The following is a 17,438-nucleotide window of genomic DNA, read 5'->3' as shown; positions in this document are numbered from 1 at the left end:
GGAATAAAAAATAAAAAACATAGTTATACACACACACACCCACACATACACACACCTACACACACACACAACACATGGTTTTGCACTTGATGAATGTCTGAAATCCCCAAAATTGAAATGCCCTACAAAAGTGAATGCTGTGGAGGACATCACTTGCAAAATGTGTCTGTAGATTGACAAATGCCCTTTGTGTGTACCTGTAGGTATTCTGTTGCGCAAATACAAGGGCTTCTGCTTTCCAAATGCAAAGCAGGAAGCACCATAGAGGCCCACCAATCTAAATGTCCTATTTTAGAATAGCGCCTGCCTAGTCTTCATATTTGCTTTTGCGAGTGCTGCTATGAGAACATCACAAGCATTTTTTTTAATTCATACACATTTGTTCTGGCTGCGAAATTCCAAGGGGGTCAGCTGAAATGCACCCATCTCTGAAAGAGTTCTGGGGAGTCCCCCATATGGGGAAATTGTTGAATTGTGTGTTTGATTAATAATGAGCTTCTATGAGGATAGCAAGCTCAATGAGAACCATTCGGGGGGTACCAATGCAGGCTGTAGGACAGCTTAGTGAGCATTCCAGTAAACAGCAACTAAAGTGGTGTGTGTTCTGGAAGAAAACTCTAACATAAGGTTTCCTCAGAATGCCATTGTACAGAGTACAAGCATCTCAGGCAGTGGAAAACAAAGGGCTTAGTACTGACATGGACAAATAATTCTGAGCAATGTTTTACCACCTGTAACGGAAAAGGCAGCAGATGCATTACACCATGTGAGCTAATCATCCCTTGAGAGTTGTAACCCGCCACGTCATACGAACTGTGACTTGTGATGCAGTGGTAAGCGAAGTCAAGCGGATGTCAGTCATCTTCCCACCCCATCCATCCAAACTACACATTCAGCAGATCACCAAGCCAGAGCCTAACCAGATCACATACCTTCTTGCGCTGTCCTGGTTGAGTAAGGGTCACTTGCGATAATGTACAGAATGCGTAAAAGCTGCAGGACATCTTCCACTCCACAGGAGCTCTGACCGCTTCCAGCTTTGGCCTGGGGCTGCTCCCTCGCCTGGCTGAGGATATCACAGCTCTGCAGTGTGGCCAGAGAGCTTGGGCTGATGCCAGCCTTAGAGGCACGCTCACAGAAGTCCTATGGAAAGCAGGGGGCACAGTGACATTTGGGACAGAGCAAGTGCAGGAAAACTGCTGCCTATGTTAGTGACACAAACTGGCCAGTATTCCACAATAGAGTGCAAAACAAAAGTTTGAGCAAGGGCTAACATCCATGACCTGCAATACATTTTCCTGAAAAGTTATGAACCAAAGAAGGGCAGAAATAACAAAAGAAAAATCTAGGGCTAGACAGACCCTCTGCGTTAGTTACATGCAGCATACACAAGCATAGCACATTAATTGGGGAATGTAGAGACATTCATAATTATTTTTCTCGCCTCAATTACACAACCACTGGCAGTTTCTCCTTCCACACTCCCCTAGTGAAGACCTAAACTGTTGGCAAACAAAAAAGAACGGGGAAAAAACCTGGCCCTCCCTCTCACCCTAACCCCAACGGAATGCTCAACGCAGGATTATACCTTGTATGCAGCTATCAGCTGGGAACAATTCCTGTTTTTCCTAATACTTTTATTAGTGCCGGTTAATTTCCAGTGGCGCAGGAAGGCGGGGTCTGCACTCTTCTGCAGGTACGTTATCAAGTCATTCTTTGGTAATTCATCAGTGCCAAGGTACTGTCCCACATGCGCAAGAGACCAGCGACCCTACAATAGGAAGAACCAAATGTTGGTCTTTCCTGATTGTAAAGTCTCAAAAGCTGCCACATGCATTAACAGAGATTGGGGGGTGAAGGGAGGGACATGCAAGGCACACAACTGTCACAGTTTGCTTGTACATGGTTCCGGACGGTCAATGGTTAGAGATTTCTCAAAAGCTGATGCACATGGCAAACTGTGGCAGCGTTGCTGGCTCTTCCCTCCAATTTTCCGTCTAATGGGGCCTAAAGAGATGGATGAGGGGGTGCAGATGTGTCTAGTTGGTACTCACCTGCCGCTCGTTCTCCCGATCTTTGTCTGAATCCTTCAATTCCCGGTATATGATCCTTGAGTAGGAGAGAGAAAAATGTACTTAAGTATCCTCCATGCTCACACAGTCAAAGGCATTGCACTACAAATCTTGCACATCACATACACAACAAAGACAATGGCGGAAAACAGAGGAGAATAAACTGGAAACAGTTCATCAGCCATGGGCAAAGTGAGTCCATTGACATTGGAGGATACACAACTAGGTGCCTAACACTGTAAGAAAACGGGTCCGGGACATAAGTATCACTGAATGCAAGATAAAGTACTACAACCACACTCCGACTAACCATGCCTCCAATTCCGGATGTTACACACCCATCCAGCCCATACCTAACCACTCAGCCCCACATCTACGCCTTGCTACCACACTCCTACCAGACCAAAGACTTGTACCCACATTCCCACACAGTCCACTGCCCTTGCCTTGCTCGATCATTGCCAAGTAGCCTTACACCCCAAGCCCTACTTCTTCATCAGTACTCAGCCCGACCTCCAAGCCCTTCCCCTTTGCTACCACTCAGCCCCATCTACAAGTCCTGCTCCTTCACTACCATCAGCCCCAGAACTGAGCCTTGCTCCCAAACCCCCTCTCCTCTCACACCTACCCCAAGCCTTGCTCGCTCCCTCCCACTCAGCCACTTGAGGCCATGGTTCCACACATTCACTCAGTCTCAAAACCTGCTCCCACACAGCGTCTCTCTAATCAGTTCTACTTCTCCTGCAGGCTGAAATAATTTCTTGCCCATGAAGAAGTAGGTGGGATGGGTGGCAGACTGTATACATGAAAAGGCTGAAAGACTGTGTACCATAATTAAAATTGCGATTAGCAACGTCACTTGCCAACAAGCATCGCTCTGCGTTTTGAGACATCTTAGAAGTACAAGACACATTTCTGTCATCCAGTGGATGAATAGCACAGCACATGTTTTAGTAACACCCACCCGCAACAGCACAGTGGCATCACCTAGAGCTGTGCCATTGTACGATTTGCCTGCCCTTCATCTAAAGTTGCTTTGACGCTTGTTGACCGCTTTCACATCCATGGGAGGAAACCTGAGTCACATGGAAATCCATAAAGAAAGCAATGATGAAAATTCACACTCACAGATAAGCAACATTTCTTCTCGCTTTGAATATGTTGTAGATGTAAATATTTCTCAGAGTGCAAACAGCTGTGCCCCTCTCTTCTTCTAGATATAGGTCCCGGTTCAGGCTGCGGTGTGTGAATGAGTTGAACCACCCTCATGGAGCAGCCTTGGAAAGGTCTTGTATCCTGAAGGGAACCACAGTTCTTTCTGTGCTGCATGCTTAGCTACCAATAGAAAGAACCCCACTGACTCCAGTGATAGATTTATTAATACATGCACCTAGAGCAGAGGTCTTCAAACTTTTGGATGCCGAGACTCCCCTGTCAACATTTTGAGGCGTGAGGACCCCCTCCTGACAAAAATTTCTAAACCTGTAGGCAGGGCTACTGGAATTGAGGCATGGTACATATTCTTTGTAGCAGGCACATTAACCCTCAGCACTGTGTGGGTGACAAGAGTCCCCATGTGATGCACGGTAAGTGATGCAACAGTGTGAGAGTGGGGTAGAGGAGCGACTTCCGGGTGAGTGAGGTGGCCATATGAATTTGGGTGCGAATGCAAGTTCAGAATGGGACGAATGAATGTATGATTACTGAGGGGATTGTTTGAGTGAGTTGCATATTGAACAGTGAAGGGGACAGGTGAGTGAAGTGTCACATGAGTGCATGGCACTGACTCTCTGGGGAGGTACAGCTTTGGTATCCTTTCTTAAAGGGAGGACTCCGCGGTTAGAATTATCCAGTAGAAGACCCAGTTCCTTACTACATTATTGCTCTTTCTGTAGGATACTCTGCAGATTCTTCACCTCCTCCCACCTCCCCGTTCTGTGGAATGGCCTCTTTGTAACATCTGAAAAGGTCCCATGTTGGAGCCCACACCATTGTTCATTCTCTGCATCTCGGGGCGAGGAAAGGGAAATAAAAGACTGGCATCAGCTCACAGCAGTGAAGAACAAGTTACTTACCTTCGGTAACGCTTTTTCTGGTAGATACTGTGAGAAGGTGGCCTGATATGCAGTGCTCACTATTCTAGTGAACACTATGTATCAGTCCAGCAACCCTTATTGATGATTGGTTGTAAGTCAACCTTATAGACCAGCTATCCTAGTAGCGTGGATACGAGCAGTCTAAGGCTAAAGACTCGAGAGGGCGCGTTAAGCCAGCTGTTTACCACACATATACCCCTTGAATACCAAGTGAAAGGACACCACACAAGTGTTATGAAAATAAACAGTTATTTATTTAAAGATCACAACAGCCCTGTACTCTTTATGAGGACAGGGTACTAAGCACAAACCAAAACTCTTACAAAAATACTTAAGTTAGCACAGTATATACAAATGCCCGAGGGGCACGGAAAACCATATACTCTGAAAGTGGAATGCGAAATTACTAGCAGGTAAGTACAGTACTAATAGCTTTTGGAATCGCTAGGACTTGACTAGGGAATCGTTAGATTACTTCTAGGAGGCCTAGGGGACTCGGGTGCAGTGTGTGCACTCTCACGCGAGATGCGGGACAAAAGTCTATGGTAGCTAGGAATTAGAAAGTTAGTGTTCTCGGGCGAACCCGACCTGGTAGGGAGAAAACGAAAGTAGATTCTGACCCTTGGATAGTGAGGCTATGCTGGGGCACCGAAATGCCGAAGTTACCTAGCCCAGGGGCTGCAGCTGCATAGGTCTGAAAAGACGTCGGGAATCCTCGTAGACGGACCAGGAGCCGGAAGAAAAGATGCTGGCCGGTGACCAGTGAAGAAAGTTCAGTTGGATCCAAGCCTGGATCTCGAAGATAGATGACACCTGAAAGCAGAGGGGACCAAGTTCGAGACTACTAGCCAGTAGTCAGTGGGCACCAGGAGGGCACCGGATGGTAGCCACCTCGACAAGGTGAGTGGGTGACGCTTGACTCGAAGATCTCACGGACCAGGAGGCGTTGTCGGCGACCAGGATGGAGGATCGAGCTGTCCCACGAAGATAGAAGCTGTCGGCGTCGCTGGACCCAGGATTGGGCAACAAAGCCTTGGCAAATTCAAGCCCACGCGGTGGACCTAAAATGGCGTCTGGAGTGGACCAGGAGGGTCCGGGGTGCCTCTCTTGAACAAGGAAGCAAGGGCCAGCCTGGAGCAACCAGACCAGCAGTCGTGAAGTCGTTGGGCGTCGTTCAGAAGGCCACAAGCCAGCCGGCTAGTAGCCAAACAACGCGGTGCACAGCAAACAGCAGAAGGGCCCCACGCCGATCGTGGAGATGCAGGGGGGCTGATCTTGGGTGCTGGAGCTGCGCAGGGTCGGGGCTTCTCGGACCCCAAAGCACTCACCAGTGGAGGACACGGTGGGCTTGCAGTAAAGATGTCGTGCAGTCTTGGCGATCGTCGGTCCCTTGAGGTCTCGTCGCACTCACGGTTCTCAGCTTGGCTGTAGAGGTGAGTAGAGGTCAGAGGTGCCAGGGAAGCCGGGTCTCGTCGAGCTGGGTCGTCGGATTCGTGATGAAGGACTTGCAGCAGACCGCAGTGTTCTTTAGGATGGTGCCCGCTTGATGCAGGGTGACTACTCCTTAGCCACAAGGGAGAATCTTGAAGAAGAAATCGTGAAGTCCTTTCGAAGAAAGTGGTATCTTGATTCCAAAGATGATCTAATTTTAACAGGGGGCCCGCTCCCATCTTTATACTAAAAAAGGGGGCTGACCCGGTGACTAGGTCCTGCCTATGGGTGGGACTAGGTGGGGGGTGGTTACACCCCTCAGCCATGCCGGACTTCCCCAGGCCAGGGGCTGGTGTGCCCCTGGAACTGGTTCAGACCGGCCTATGCGTAGTGAGCACCGGGGTGCCACTCAGCAGTCACCTTCCTGTAAAGCCCTGCCTACCCAGGATACACAAAACCATGTCTGGGACGGTGCTAGCACCGCCCCTGACAGGAAACCCTTTGTCCAGGCTCCCCTCGCTGGAAGGACTCCCAGCTGCAGGGGGTCAGACTCGTGTCTGTGGTGGCAGCATCCATTTTGTGGAGCTGAGGCTTCAGTTAACTTTAACCGGGGTTCACAGTTACATACATGTCGTGTCCCTCTAGAAGGGTGGAATGCTAACCCCGTCGCCAGAATTGGCGAGGGGTTAGTATTCCAATTCGTATGACACCTTACTCGACATGTTTTGATAAAGCAATACCAAAGATAGCATTTAACCGCGAGGATTATAATGCACTTAAGAGTATATGGTATGCGATATCATGGAACAGCTATTAGGACTTGATTCCGCAAGCTGCAGACAGGCTCAGCTCATGCCAGAGCACCATCTCACATGATTCCAAGCACTCTGCCTTCAGGATTGTCAAGGCCTGCCATAGGAGTGACTGATAGGAATCTGTGTGTCCATTTTAGGGTTAGGTATAGGTATACTACACCTACAGCAAAGGGTGATTACACGACTTTGCCCCAGCTGTCATGCAGCCAGTTGTGTCAAATTTAGGAGGCCAGCCAGGGGTGGCATAATACATGCTGCAGCCCCTGGCAGCCCTGGGTACACCTATGCCCTGAGTTACAGGGTCTGATAAGGTGGCCCAGTACCAATTGGAAATGTACCTAGGGTACATGGAATCCATTTTAAAGAGAGAGCAGTAGGCCTGGGGTCCTGATTGGCAGGGTCCCAGGTCGACTATGTCCAAAACCAGCTAAAACACAGGGCAAAAAGTTGGGGGCAACCATAGTCAGGATGTACCTTCCTACACAACCCCCCCCCAAACGAAAGGAGATAAGGCTATCCTTGTCCAGGTAAGCCTCTATTACCTAAGTGGCCATATAAGGAAGTACCAGCTCTGGCTTGGTTTCCCCCTGTGTCATGGTCCACTAGGCAACCCCTCACCCTAAGGGTATCTGAGGGTCTCCACCATAGGGAATCTCTGTCTCTGGTGTGTCTTGGGAAAGAAGAAGGCTGATGTGGGGATGGAGTACTGAAGTGAGGCTCCTCTACCTTTGGGCTCAACTTCCTCCAATCACCATTCATCAGGTGTGCCTTTCTTTCTTTAGCTGAGATGCACTGAGCTCTCAGGGTCAGCCTCTGGCTACCTAAAGCTGGAGGCTGAGTCCCTCTGTTTGGCTTACTGGAGGGACAGGTCAGGTTTGGGGTTTTTAGGCCCCATGTTTGGCTGTGCCCAACAGTGTCCAGCTGTGGGAGTTCCCTAACTACCTTTAAGGGGGATCCCTCAGGAGTCTGACTTATTTTCACTTGGCTGGGTTTACCAGCTTCAGTGACCCTAATCTGCTGATTAAGTGGTTCTTTTGGACAGGGGGCCCTTTGGGGTCCACCACTGGCCTCCCTGGTCTCTTCAGCCCTGGGCTGACTGAGGCAGGGTAGAGAGGTGCAGGTTACCTGCTCCAGACTGGGTCCCACCTGGGAAGGGTCCACTGCCATCAGGGGCTCTGCCAGGCTAGGCCTGACTACCTCTGGGGCAGTTCCTTCAACAGGGGTAGAGTCAGTTCCCTGAGGAGGCTGGCTCTCACCTAGTGTCTGGGAGGGGGAAGACTCTTCTTCCTCCTCAATGCTCTCTGTCTGAGTGGAGTGATCCATTGTTTCAGGCTTCACAACCTCACTATCTGTCTGAGTAGAGGCTGAGACCATTTCAACCTTGCCAACCTTTTCAGGAGGGCACTCAGTCTGTGTTTGGGCTGTGACTGTCACAGCCCTCCTATCCTGCTCTGGAAAGTCTGTCTGAGCCTGGGCAGTGGCTACCACTGCCCTTCCAACCTTTTCAGGGAGGACTGGTGCTTGGACTGGGGCTGTAGCTATTACTGCCCCACTAACCTGTCTGGATAGGCCTATCATTCTGGAATGAGTTTCTTGTTCCACCTCAGCCCATGCTGAGAGTTCTAGGTCATTCCCCAGTAAGCAATCTACAGGTAGGTTATCTGTCACTGCCACTCTCATGGGCCCTGTGACATTACCCCAGCTGAGCTTGACTACTGCCATGGGATGCCTTCTCTTCATTCCATGAATGTCTGTCACCTGATAAGTAAAACCAGGGGTCAGTTGAGCAGAGGGGACCAGATGGTCACTCACCATGGTGAGGCTGGCCCCTGTGTCTCTGAATGCCTCAACTTTCTGACCATTCACTAAAACTTCTTGTCTATACTTGCCCAAAATGTGGGGTCCAGTAGTGAAGTTGGCAAACCCCATGCCAGTCTCACAGACAAGAGTGTGGTCAGGGAACCTGGCTAAGCCATAGTCCTCCTGTTGGCCCAGAGTAATGCCCACCACATTCTTGGGGGCACTCCCACCACCTGGGGGATTACCACTAGTGGTAACAGGAGGTTTAGGAGTATTACCTGGGGGTGTATTTCCCTTATTACCATTTTTAGGGCAACTGGCATCACTTTTGTAATGACCCACCTGTTTACAGGTATGGCAATAAGGTTTCTTCTGTTCTGAAGGAGTGTTCTGGGACCCACCACCCTTGTTGGAATTTTGGGGCCCTTGGGAAGTCTTCTCTGTGGATTTATCCCCACCCTTCTCTTGAGGCTTGGTTGATTCCTTTTTCTGGTCACCACCCTGGTTTTTAGGCCTAACCCTGGTTCTGACCCATTTGTCTGCCCTCTTACCCAATTCCTGTGGAGAGGTCAACTCAGAGTCTACCAGGTGCTGATGTAATAGCTGGTTCTGACAATTATTTAAGATTTGCTCCCTCATAATTAGATTATACAATCCTTTAAAATCAGTAACCTTACTACCCAGTAGCCAGCCTTCAAAAGCCTTAGTGGCACAATCAACAAAGTCAGTCCAATCTTGAGACTGAGTTTTCTGGGTGTCTCTGAACAGCATCCTGTATTGTTCAGTGGTTAAACCAAACCCATCAACCAGTACATTCTTCAAGACTTGGTAATTGTTAGCATCCTCCACCCTTGTGGTGAGGAGCTTATCTCTACCTTTACCATCAAAGGAGAGCCACAAGATAGCTGCCCACTGACTTTGGGGAACACCCTGCACAGTGCAGGCTCTCTCCAAAGCAGTAATCCATTTGTGGATGTCATCCCCTTCCCTAAAGGGGGGCACTATCTTATTCAGGTGCTTTTTATCAAAACTCCTTTCCCTATTGCTAGGTTTATTGCTGCCACCAGTGGGAACTAGCCCACATAATTCTTGCTCTCTAGCAAGGGCAAGTCTCTCTTTGGCCAGGGCAAGTTCTTCCCTTTCAATCCTCAGTTTGACTGCCCTTTCTTCAGCTTCATACACTCTCCTCTTAGGGGAAGACATTCCTCTGTGAGAAGAGTTGAGAGAGCCATTGGTTCGAAAGGATCTGCTAGAGCCTCTTGATAGAGACCTAACTCGTCCATTCCCAATGTTAAGCTGACCTGAGAGTGGGCCCAGGGGTCCCCCAGTACCAAGCTCATGTCTGCTTAAGTTGGACCTGCTTAGTCTACTGACTTCTAGCTGTCCCTTATCTGCCTCATCCCCAGACAACTCATCCTCCTCCTCAGCATCATCTGCCTCATGGAGGGGATGGATATCAAAGGGACCCTGTAAGGAGGGCATATTTCCTTCTGGATTAGAAGGGTCTGGGTTACCAGCCCTACTGGCATCATAGGCCTCTAAGAGACCAATCAGAAAGGAAGTGGTGGGGTTAGACCCCTGTTTTAGTTTCCTGAGAGTACACACTTGTCTCATCTCATGGAAGCTAAGAGCAGTATATTTTGAAGGGATGACCTGTGGAGGGTCAACTGACACAAGGGGAGACTCAGTGTTTCCTCCTGTGACCGACATACTGCTTCTAGTGTGGTGTAAGTGATGCACCTACCTACACTATGTGTTACCTACTGGTCCCTTGCTAGAGTTGTAGCCAAGGTGTGCTAAGCCTTGAGGAGCTACAACAGCTGGTTCAGTAGAACTCAGAGTATTCTAAGCTTTAGTTATATGTACCTAACAGTACTTATGTGATCTTTCAGCAAGATATTCTTAGGATACGTGTGGTAAAACAACAGCAAGCTCAAATCCCAACCGCTGCTCACCAATGTGAGAAGGTGGCCTGATATGCAGTGCTCACTATTCTAGTGAACACTATGTATCAGTCCAGCAACCCTTATTGATGATTGGTTGTAAGTCAACCTTATAGACCAGCTATCCTAGTAGCGTGGATACGAGCAGTCTAAGGCTAAAGACTCGAGAGGGCGCGTTAAGCCAGCTGTTTACCACACATATACCCCTTGAATACCAAGTGAAAGGACACCACACAAGTGTTATGAAAATAAACAGTTATTTATTTAAAGATCACAACAGCCCTGTACTCTTTATGAGGACAGGGTACTAAGCACAAACCAAAACTCTTACAAAAATACTTAAGTTAGCACAGTATATACAAATGCCCGAGGGGCACGGAAAACCATATACTCTGAAAGTGGAATGCGAAATTACTAGCAGGTAAGTACAGTACTAATAGCTTTTGGAATCGCTAGGACTTGACTAGGGAATCGTTAGATTACTTCTAGGAGGCCTAGGGGACTCGGGTGCAGTGTGTGCACTCTCACGCGAGATGCGGGACAAAAGTCTATGGTAGCTAGGAATTAGAAAGTTAGTGTTCTCGGGCGAACCCGACCTGGTAGGGAGAAAACGAAAGTAGATTCTGACCCTTGGATAGTGAGGCTATGCTGGGGCACCGAAATGCCGAAGTTACCTAGCCCAGGGGCTGCAGCTGCATAGGTCTGAAAAGACGTCGGGAATCCTCGTAGACGGACCAGGAGCCGGAAGAAAAGATGCTGGCCGGTGACCAGTGAAGAAAGTTCAGTTGGATCCAAGCCTGGATCTCGAAGATAGATGACACCTGAAAGCAGAGGGGACCAAGTTCGAGACTACTAGCCAGTAGTCAGTGGGCACCAGGAGGGCACCGGATGGTAGCCACCTCGACAAGGTGAGTGGGTGACGCTTGACTCGAAGATCTCACGGACCAGGAGGCGTTGTCGGCGACCAGGATGGAGGATCGAGCTGTCCCACGAAGATAGAAGCTGTCGGCGTCGCTGGACCCAGGATTGGGCAACAAAGCCTTGGCAAATTCAAGCCCACGCGGTGGACCTAAAATGGCGTCTGGAGTGGACCAGGAGGGTCCGGGGTGCCTCTCTTGAACAAGGAAGCAAGGGCCAGCCTGGAGCAACCAGACCAGCAGTCGTGAAGTCGTTGGGCGTCGTTCAGAAGGCCACAAGCCAGCCGGCTAGTAGCCAAACAACGCGGTGCACAGCAAACAGCAGAAGGGCCCCACGCCGATCGTGGAGATGCAGGGGGGCTGATCTTGGGTGCTGGAGCTGCGCAGGGTCGGGGCTTCTCGGACCCCAAAGCACTCACCGGTGGAGGACACGGTGGGCTTGCAGTAAAGATGTCGTGCAGTCTTGGCGATCGTCGGTCCCTTGAGGTCTCGTCGCACTCACGGTTCTCAGCTTGGCTGTAGAGGTGAGTAGAGGTCAGAGGTGCCAGGGAAGCCGGGTCTCGTCGAGCTGGGTCGTCGGATTCGTGATGAAGGACTTGCAGCAGACCGCAGTGTTCTTTAGGATGGTGCCCGCTTGATGCAGGGTGACTACTCCTTAGCCACAAGGGAGAATCTTGAAGAAGAAATCGTGAAGTCCTTTCGAAGAAAGTGGTATCTTGATTCCAAAGATGATCTAATTTTAACAGGGGGCCCGCTCCCATCTTTATACTAAAAAAGGGGGCTGACCCGGTGACTAGGTCCTGCCTATGGGTGGGACTAGGTGGGGGGTGGTTACACCCCTCAGCCATGCCGGACTTCCCCAGGCCAGGGGCTGGTGTGCCCCTGGAACTGGTTCAGACCGGCCTATGCGTAGTGAGCACCGGGGTGCCACTCAGCAGTCACCTTCCTGTAAAGCCCTGCCTACCCAGGATACACAAAACCATGTCTGGGACGGTGCTAGCACCGCCCCTGACAGGAAACCCTTTGTCCAGGCTCCCCTCGCTGGAAGGACTCCCAGCTGCAGGGGGTCAGACTCGTGTCTGTGGTGGCAGCATCCATTTTGTGGAGCTGAGGCTTCAGTTAACTTTAACCGGGGTTCACAGTTACATACATGTCGTGTCCCTCTAGAAGGGTGGAATGCTAACCCCGTCGCCAGAATTGGCGAGGGGTTAGTATTCCAATTCGTATGACACCTTACTCGACATGTTTTGATAAAGCAATACCAAAGATAGCATTTAACCGCGAGGATTATAATGCACTTAAGAGTATATGGTATGCGATATCATGGAACAGCTATTAGGACTTGATTCCGCAAGCTGCAGACAGGCTCAGCTCATGCCAGAGCACCATCTCACATGATTCCAAGCACTCTGCCTTCAGGATTGTCAAGGCCTGCCATAGGAGTGACTGATAGGAATCTGTGTGTCCATTTTAGGGTTAGGTATAGGTATACTACACCTACAGCAAAGGGTGATTACACGACTTTGCCCCAGCTGTCATGCAGCCAGTTGTGTCAAATTTAGGAGGCCAGCCAGGGGTGGCATAATACATGCTGCAGCCCCTGGCAGCCCTGGGTACACCTATGCCCTGAGTTACAGGGTCTGATAAGGTGGCCCAGTACCAATTGGAAATGTACCTAGGGTACATGGAATCCATTTTAAAGAGAGAGCAGTAGGCCTGGGGTCCTGATTGGCAGGGTCCCAGGTCGACTATGTCCAAAACCAGCTAAAACACAGGGCAAAAAGTTGGGGGCAACCATAGTCAGGATGTACCTTCCTACACAACCCCCCCCCAAACGAAAGGAGATAAGGCTATCCTTGTCCAGGTAAGCCTCTATTACCTAAGTGGCCATATAAGGAAGTACCAGCTCTGGCTTGGTTTCCCCCTGTGTCATGGTCCACTAGGCAACCCCTCACCCTAAGGGTATCTGAGGGTCTCCACCATAGGGAATCTCTGTCTCTGGTGTGTCTTGGGAAAGAAGAAGGCTGATGTGGGGATGGAGTACTGAAGTGAGGCTCCTCTACCTTTGGGCTCAACTTCCTCCAATCACCATTCATCAGGTGTGCCTTTCTTTCTTTAGCTGAGATGCACTGAGCTCTCAGGGTCAGCCTCTGGCTACCTAAAGCTGGAGGCTGAGTCCCTCTGTTTGGCTTACTGGAGGGACAGGTCAGGTTTGGGGTTTTTAGGCCCCATGTTTGGCTGTGCCCAACAGTGTCCAGCTGTGGGAGTTCCCTAACTACCTTTAAGGGGGATCCCTCAGGAGTCTGACTTATTTTCACTTGGCTGGGTTTACCAGCTTCAGTGACCCTAATCTGCTGATTAAGTGGTTCTTTTGGACAGGGGGCCCTTTGGGGTCCACCACTGGCCTCCCTGGTCTCTTCAGCCCTGGGCTGACTGAGGCAGGGTAGAGAGGTGCAGGTTACCTGCTCCAGACTGGGTCCCACCTGGGAAGGGTCCACTGCCATCAGGGGCTCTGCCAGGCTAGGCCTGACTACCTCTGGGGCAGTTCCTTCAACAGGGGTAGAGTCAGTTCCCTGAGGAGGCTGGCTCTCACCTAGTGTCTGGGAGGGGGAAGACTCTTCTTCCTCCTCAATGCTCTCTGTCTGAGTGGAGTGATCCATTGTTTCAGGCTTCACAACCTCACTATCTGTCTGAGTAGAGGCTGAGACCATTTCAACCTTGCCAACCTTTTCAGGAGGGCACTCAGTCTGTGTTTGGGCTGTGACTGTCACAGCCCTCCTATCCTGCTCTGGAAAGTCTGTCTGAGCCTGGGCAGTGGCTACCACTGCCCTTCCAACCTTTTCAGGGAGGACTGGTGCTTGGACTGGGGCTGTAGCTATTACTGCCCCACTAACCTGTCTGGATAGGCCTATCATTCTGGAATGAGTTTCTTGTTCCACCTCAGCCCATGCTGAGAGTTCTAGGTCATTCCCCAGTAAGCAATCTACAGGTAGGTTATCTGTCACTGCCACTCTCATGGGCCCTGTGACATTACCCCAGCTGAGCTTGACTACTGCCATGGGATGCCTTCTCTTCATTCCATGAATGTCTGTCACCTGATAAGTAAAACCAGGGGTCAGTTGAGCAGAGGGGACCAGATGGTCACTCACCATGGTGAGGCTGGCCCCTGTGTCTCTGAATGCCTCAACTTTCTGACCATTCACTAAAACTTCTTGTCTATACTTGCCCAAAATGTGGGGTCCAGTAGTGAAGTTGGCAAACCCCATGCCAGTCTCACAGACAAGAGTGTGGTCAGGGAACCTGGCTAAGCCATAGTCCTCCTGTTGGCCCAGAGTAATGCCCACCACATTCTTGGGGGCACTCCCACCACCTGGGGGATTACCACTAGTGGTAACAGGAGGTTTAGGAGTATTACCTGGGGGTGTATTTCCCTTATTACCATTTTTAGGGCAACTGGCATCACTTTTGTAATGACCCACCTGTTTACAGGTATGGCAATAAGGTTTCTTCTGTTCTGAAGGAGTGTTCTGGGACCCACCACCCTTGTTGGAATTTTGGGGCCCTTGGGAAGTCTTCTCTGTGGATTTATCCCCACCCTTCTCTTGAGGCTTGGTTGATTCCTTTTTCTGGTCACCACCCTGGTTTTTAGGCCTAACCCTGGTTCTGACCCATTTGTCTGCCCTCTTACCCAATTCCTGTGGAGAGGTCAACTCAGAGTCTACCAGGTGCTGATGTAATAGCTGGTTCTGACAATTATTTAAGATTTGCTCCCTCATAATTAGATTATACAATCCTTTAAAATCAGTAACCTTACTACCCAGTAGCCAGCCTTCAAAAGCCTTAGTGGCACAATCAACAAAGTCAGTCCAATCTTGAGACTGAGTTTTCTGGGTGTCTCTGAACAGCATCCTGTATTGTTCAGTGGTTAAACCAAACCCATCAACCAGTACATTCTTCAAGACTTGGTAATTGTTAGCATCCTCCACCCTTGTGGTGAGGAGCTTATCTCTACCTTTACCATCAAAGGAGAGCCACAAGATAGCTGCCCACTGACTTTGGGGAACACCCTGCACAGTGCAGGCTCTCTCCAAAGCAGTAATCCATTTGTGGATGTCATCCCCTTCCCTAAAGGGGGGCACTATCTTATTCAGGTGCTTTTTTATCAAAACTCCTTTCCCTATTGCTAGGTTTATTGCTGCCACCAGTGGGAACTAGCCCACATAATTCTTGCTCTCTAGCAAGGGCAAGTCTCTCTTTGGCCAGGGCAAGTTCTTCCCTTTCAATCCTCAGTTTGACTGCCCTTTCTTCAGCTTCATACACTCTCCTCTTAGGGGAAGACATTCCTCTGTGAGAAGAGTTGAGAGAGCCATTGGTTCGAAAGGATCTGCTAGAGCCTCTTGATAGAGACCTAACTCGTCCATTCCCAATGTTAAGCTGACCTGAGAGTGGGCCCAGGGGTCCCCCAGTACCAAGCTCATGTCTGCTTAAGTTGGACCTGCTTAGTCTACTGACTTCTAGCTGTCCCTTATCTGCCTCATCCCCAGACAACTCATCCTCCTCCTCAGCATCATCTGCCTCATGGAGGGGATGGATATCAAAGGGACCCTGTAAGGAGGGCATATTTCCTTCTGGATTAGAAGGGTCTGGGTTACCAGCCCTACTGGCATCATAGGCCTCTAAGAGACCAATCAGAAAGGAAGTGGTGGGGTTAGACCCCTGTTTTAGTTTCCTGAGAGTACACACTTGTCTCATCTCATGGAAGCTAAGAGCAGTATATTTTGAAGGGATGACCTGTGGAGGGTCAACTGACACAAGGGGAGACTCAGTGTTTCCTCCTGTGACCGACATACTGCTTCTAGTGTGGTGTAAGTGATGCACCTACCTACACTATGTGTTACCTACTGGTCCCTTGCTAGAGTTGTAGCCAAGGTGTGCTAAGCCTTGAGGAGCTACAACAGCTGGTTCAGTAGAACTCAGAGTATTCTAAGCTTTAGTTATATGTACCTAACAGTACTTATGTGATCTTTCAGCAAGACATTCTTAGGATACGTGTGGTAAAACAACAGCAAGCTCAAATCCCAACCGCTGCTCACCAATGTGAGAAGGTGGCCTGATATGCAGTGCTCACTATTCTAGTGAACACTATGTATCAGTCCAGCAACCCTTATTGATGATTGGTTGTAAGTCAACCTTATAGACCAGCTATCCTAGTAGCGTGGATACGAGCAGTCTAAGGCTAAAGACTCGAGAGGGCGCGTTAAGCCAGCTGTTTACCACACATATACCCCTTGAATACCAAGTGAAAGGACACCACACAAGTGTTATGAAAATAAACAGTTATTTATTTAAAGATCACAACAGCCCTGTACTCTTTATGAGGACAGGGTACTAAGCACAAACCAAAACTCTTACAAAAATACTTAAGTTAGCACAGTATATACAAATGCCCGAGGGGCACGGAAAACCATATACTCTGAAAGTGGAATGCGAAATTACTAGCAGGTAAGTACAGTACTAATAGCTTTTGGAATCGCTAGGACTTGACTAGGGAATCGTTAGATTACTTCTAGGAGGCCTAGGGGACTCGGGTGCAGTGTGTGCACTCTCACGCGAGATGCGGGACAAAAGTCTATGGTAGCTAGGAATTAGAAAGTTAGTGTTCTCGGGCGAACCCGACCTGGTAGGGAGAAAACGAAAGTAGATTCTGACCCTTGGATAGTGAGGCTATGCTGGGGCACCGAAATGCCGAAGTTACCTAGCCCAGGGGCTGCAGCTGCATAGGTCTGAAAAGACGTCGGGAATCCTCGTAGACGGACCAGGAGCCGGAAGAAAAGATGCTGGCCGGTGACCAGTGAAGAAAGTTCAGTTGGATCCAAGCCTGGATCTCGAAGATAGATGACACCTGAAAGCAGAGGGGACCAAGTTCGAGACTACTAGCCAGTAGTCAGTGGGCACCAGGAGGGCACCGGATGGTAGCCACCTCGACAAGGTGAGTGGGTGACGCTTGACTCGAAGATCTCACGGACCAGGAGGCGTTGTCGGCGACCAGGATGGAGGATCGAGCTGTCCCACGAAGATAGAAGCTGTCGGCGTCGCTGGACCCAGGATTGGGCAACAAAGCCTTGGCAAATTCAAGCCCACGCGGTGGACCTAAAATGGCGTCTGGAGTGGACCAGGAGGGTCCGGGGTGCCTCTCTTGAACAAGGAAGCAAGGGCCAGCCTGGAGCAACCAGACCAGCAGTCGTGAAGTCGTTGGGCGTCGTTCAGAAGGCCACAAGCCAGCCGGCTAGTAGCCAAACAACGCGGTGCACAGCAAACAGCAGAAGGGCCCCACGCCGATCGTGGAGATGCAGGGGGGCTGATC

General features: G+C 49.9%; 1 protein-coding gene across 10 annotated transcripts in view; it reads right to left on the bottom strand.

The window, feature by feature from the left end:
• The window catches only part of HECTD1 (HECT domain E3 ubiquitin protein ligase 1), a 665,243-nt gene that overhangs the window by 128,563 nt on the left and 519,242 nt on the right, over positions 1-17,438 (bottom strand). For 6 of the 10 annotated variants that reach the window (XM_086936967.1, XM_086936969.1, XM_086936974.1 and 3 more), the window contains 3 exons: positions 2,055-2,109; positions 1,589-1,771; positions 933-1,143 (listed from right to left, as the gene is read on the bottom strand). In XM_086936967.1, the coding sequence (XP_086793093.1) occupies positions 933-1,143; positions 1,589-1,771; positions 2,055-2,109 (449 nt within the window). The remainder of the gene's footprint in view (positions 1-932; positions 1,144-1,588; positions 1,772-2,054; positions 2,110-17,438) is intronic. The other 4 variants (XM_086936975.1, XM_086936976.1, XM_086936971.1 and 1 more) reach the window with 1 other exon arrangement.

The sequence above is a fragment of the Lissotriton vulgaris genome, chromosome 9 (assembly GCF_964263255.1).
Source record: "Lissotriton vulgaris chromosome 9, aLisVul1.2, whole genome shotgun sequence".
Classification (NCBI taxonomy): Eukaryota; Metazoa; Chordata; class Amphibia; order Caudata; family Salamandridae; genus Lissotriton; species Lissotriton vulgaris.
The sequence above is the reverse complement of the archived record's forward strand: the minus strand, read 5'-3'. Positions and strand labels throughout refer to the sequence as shown.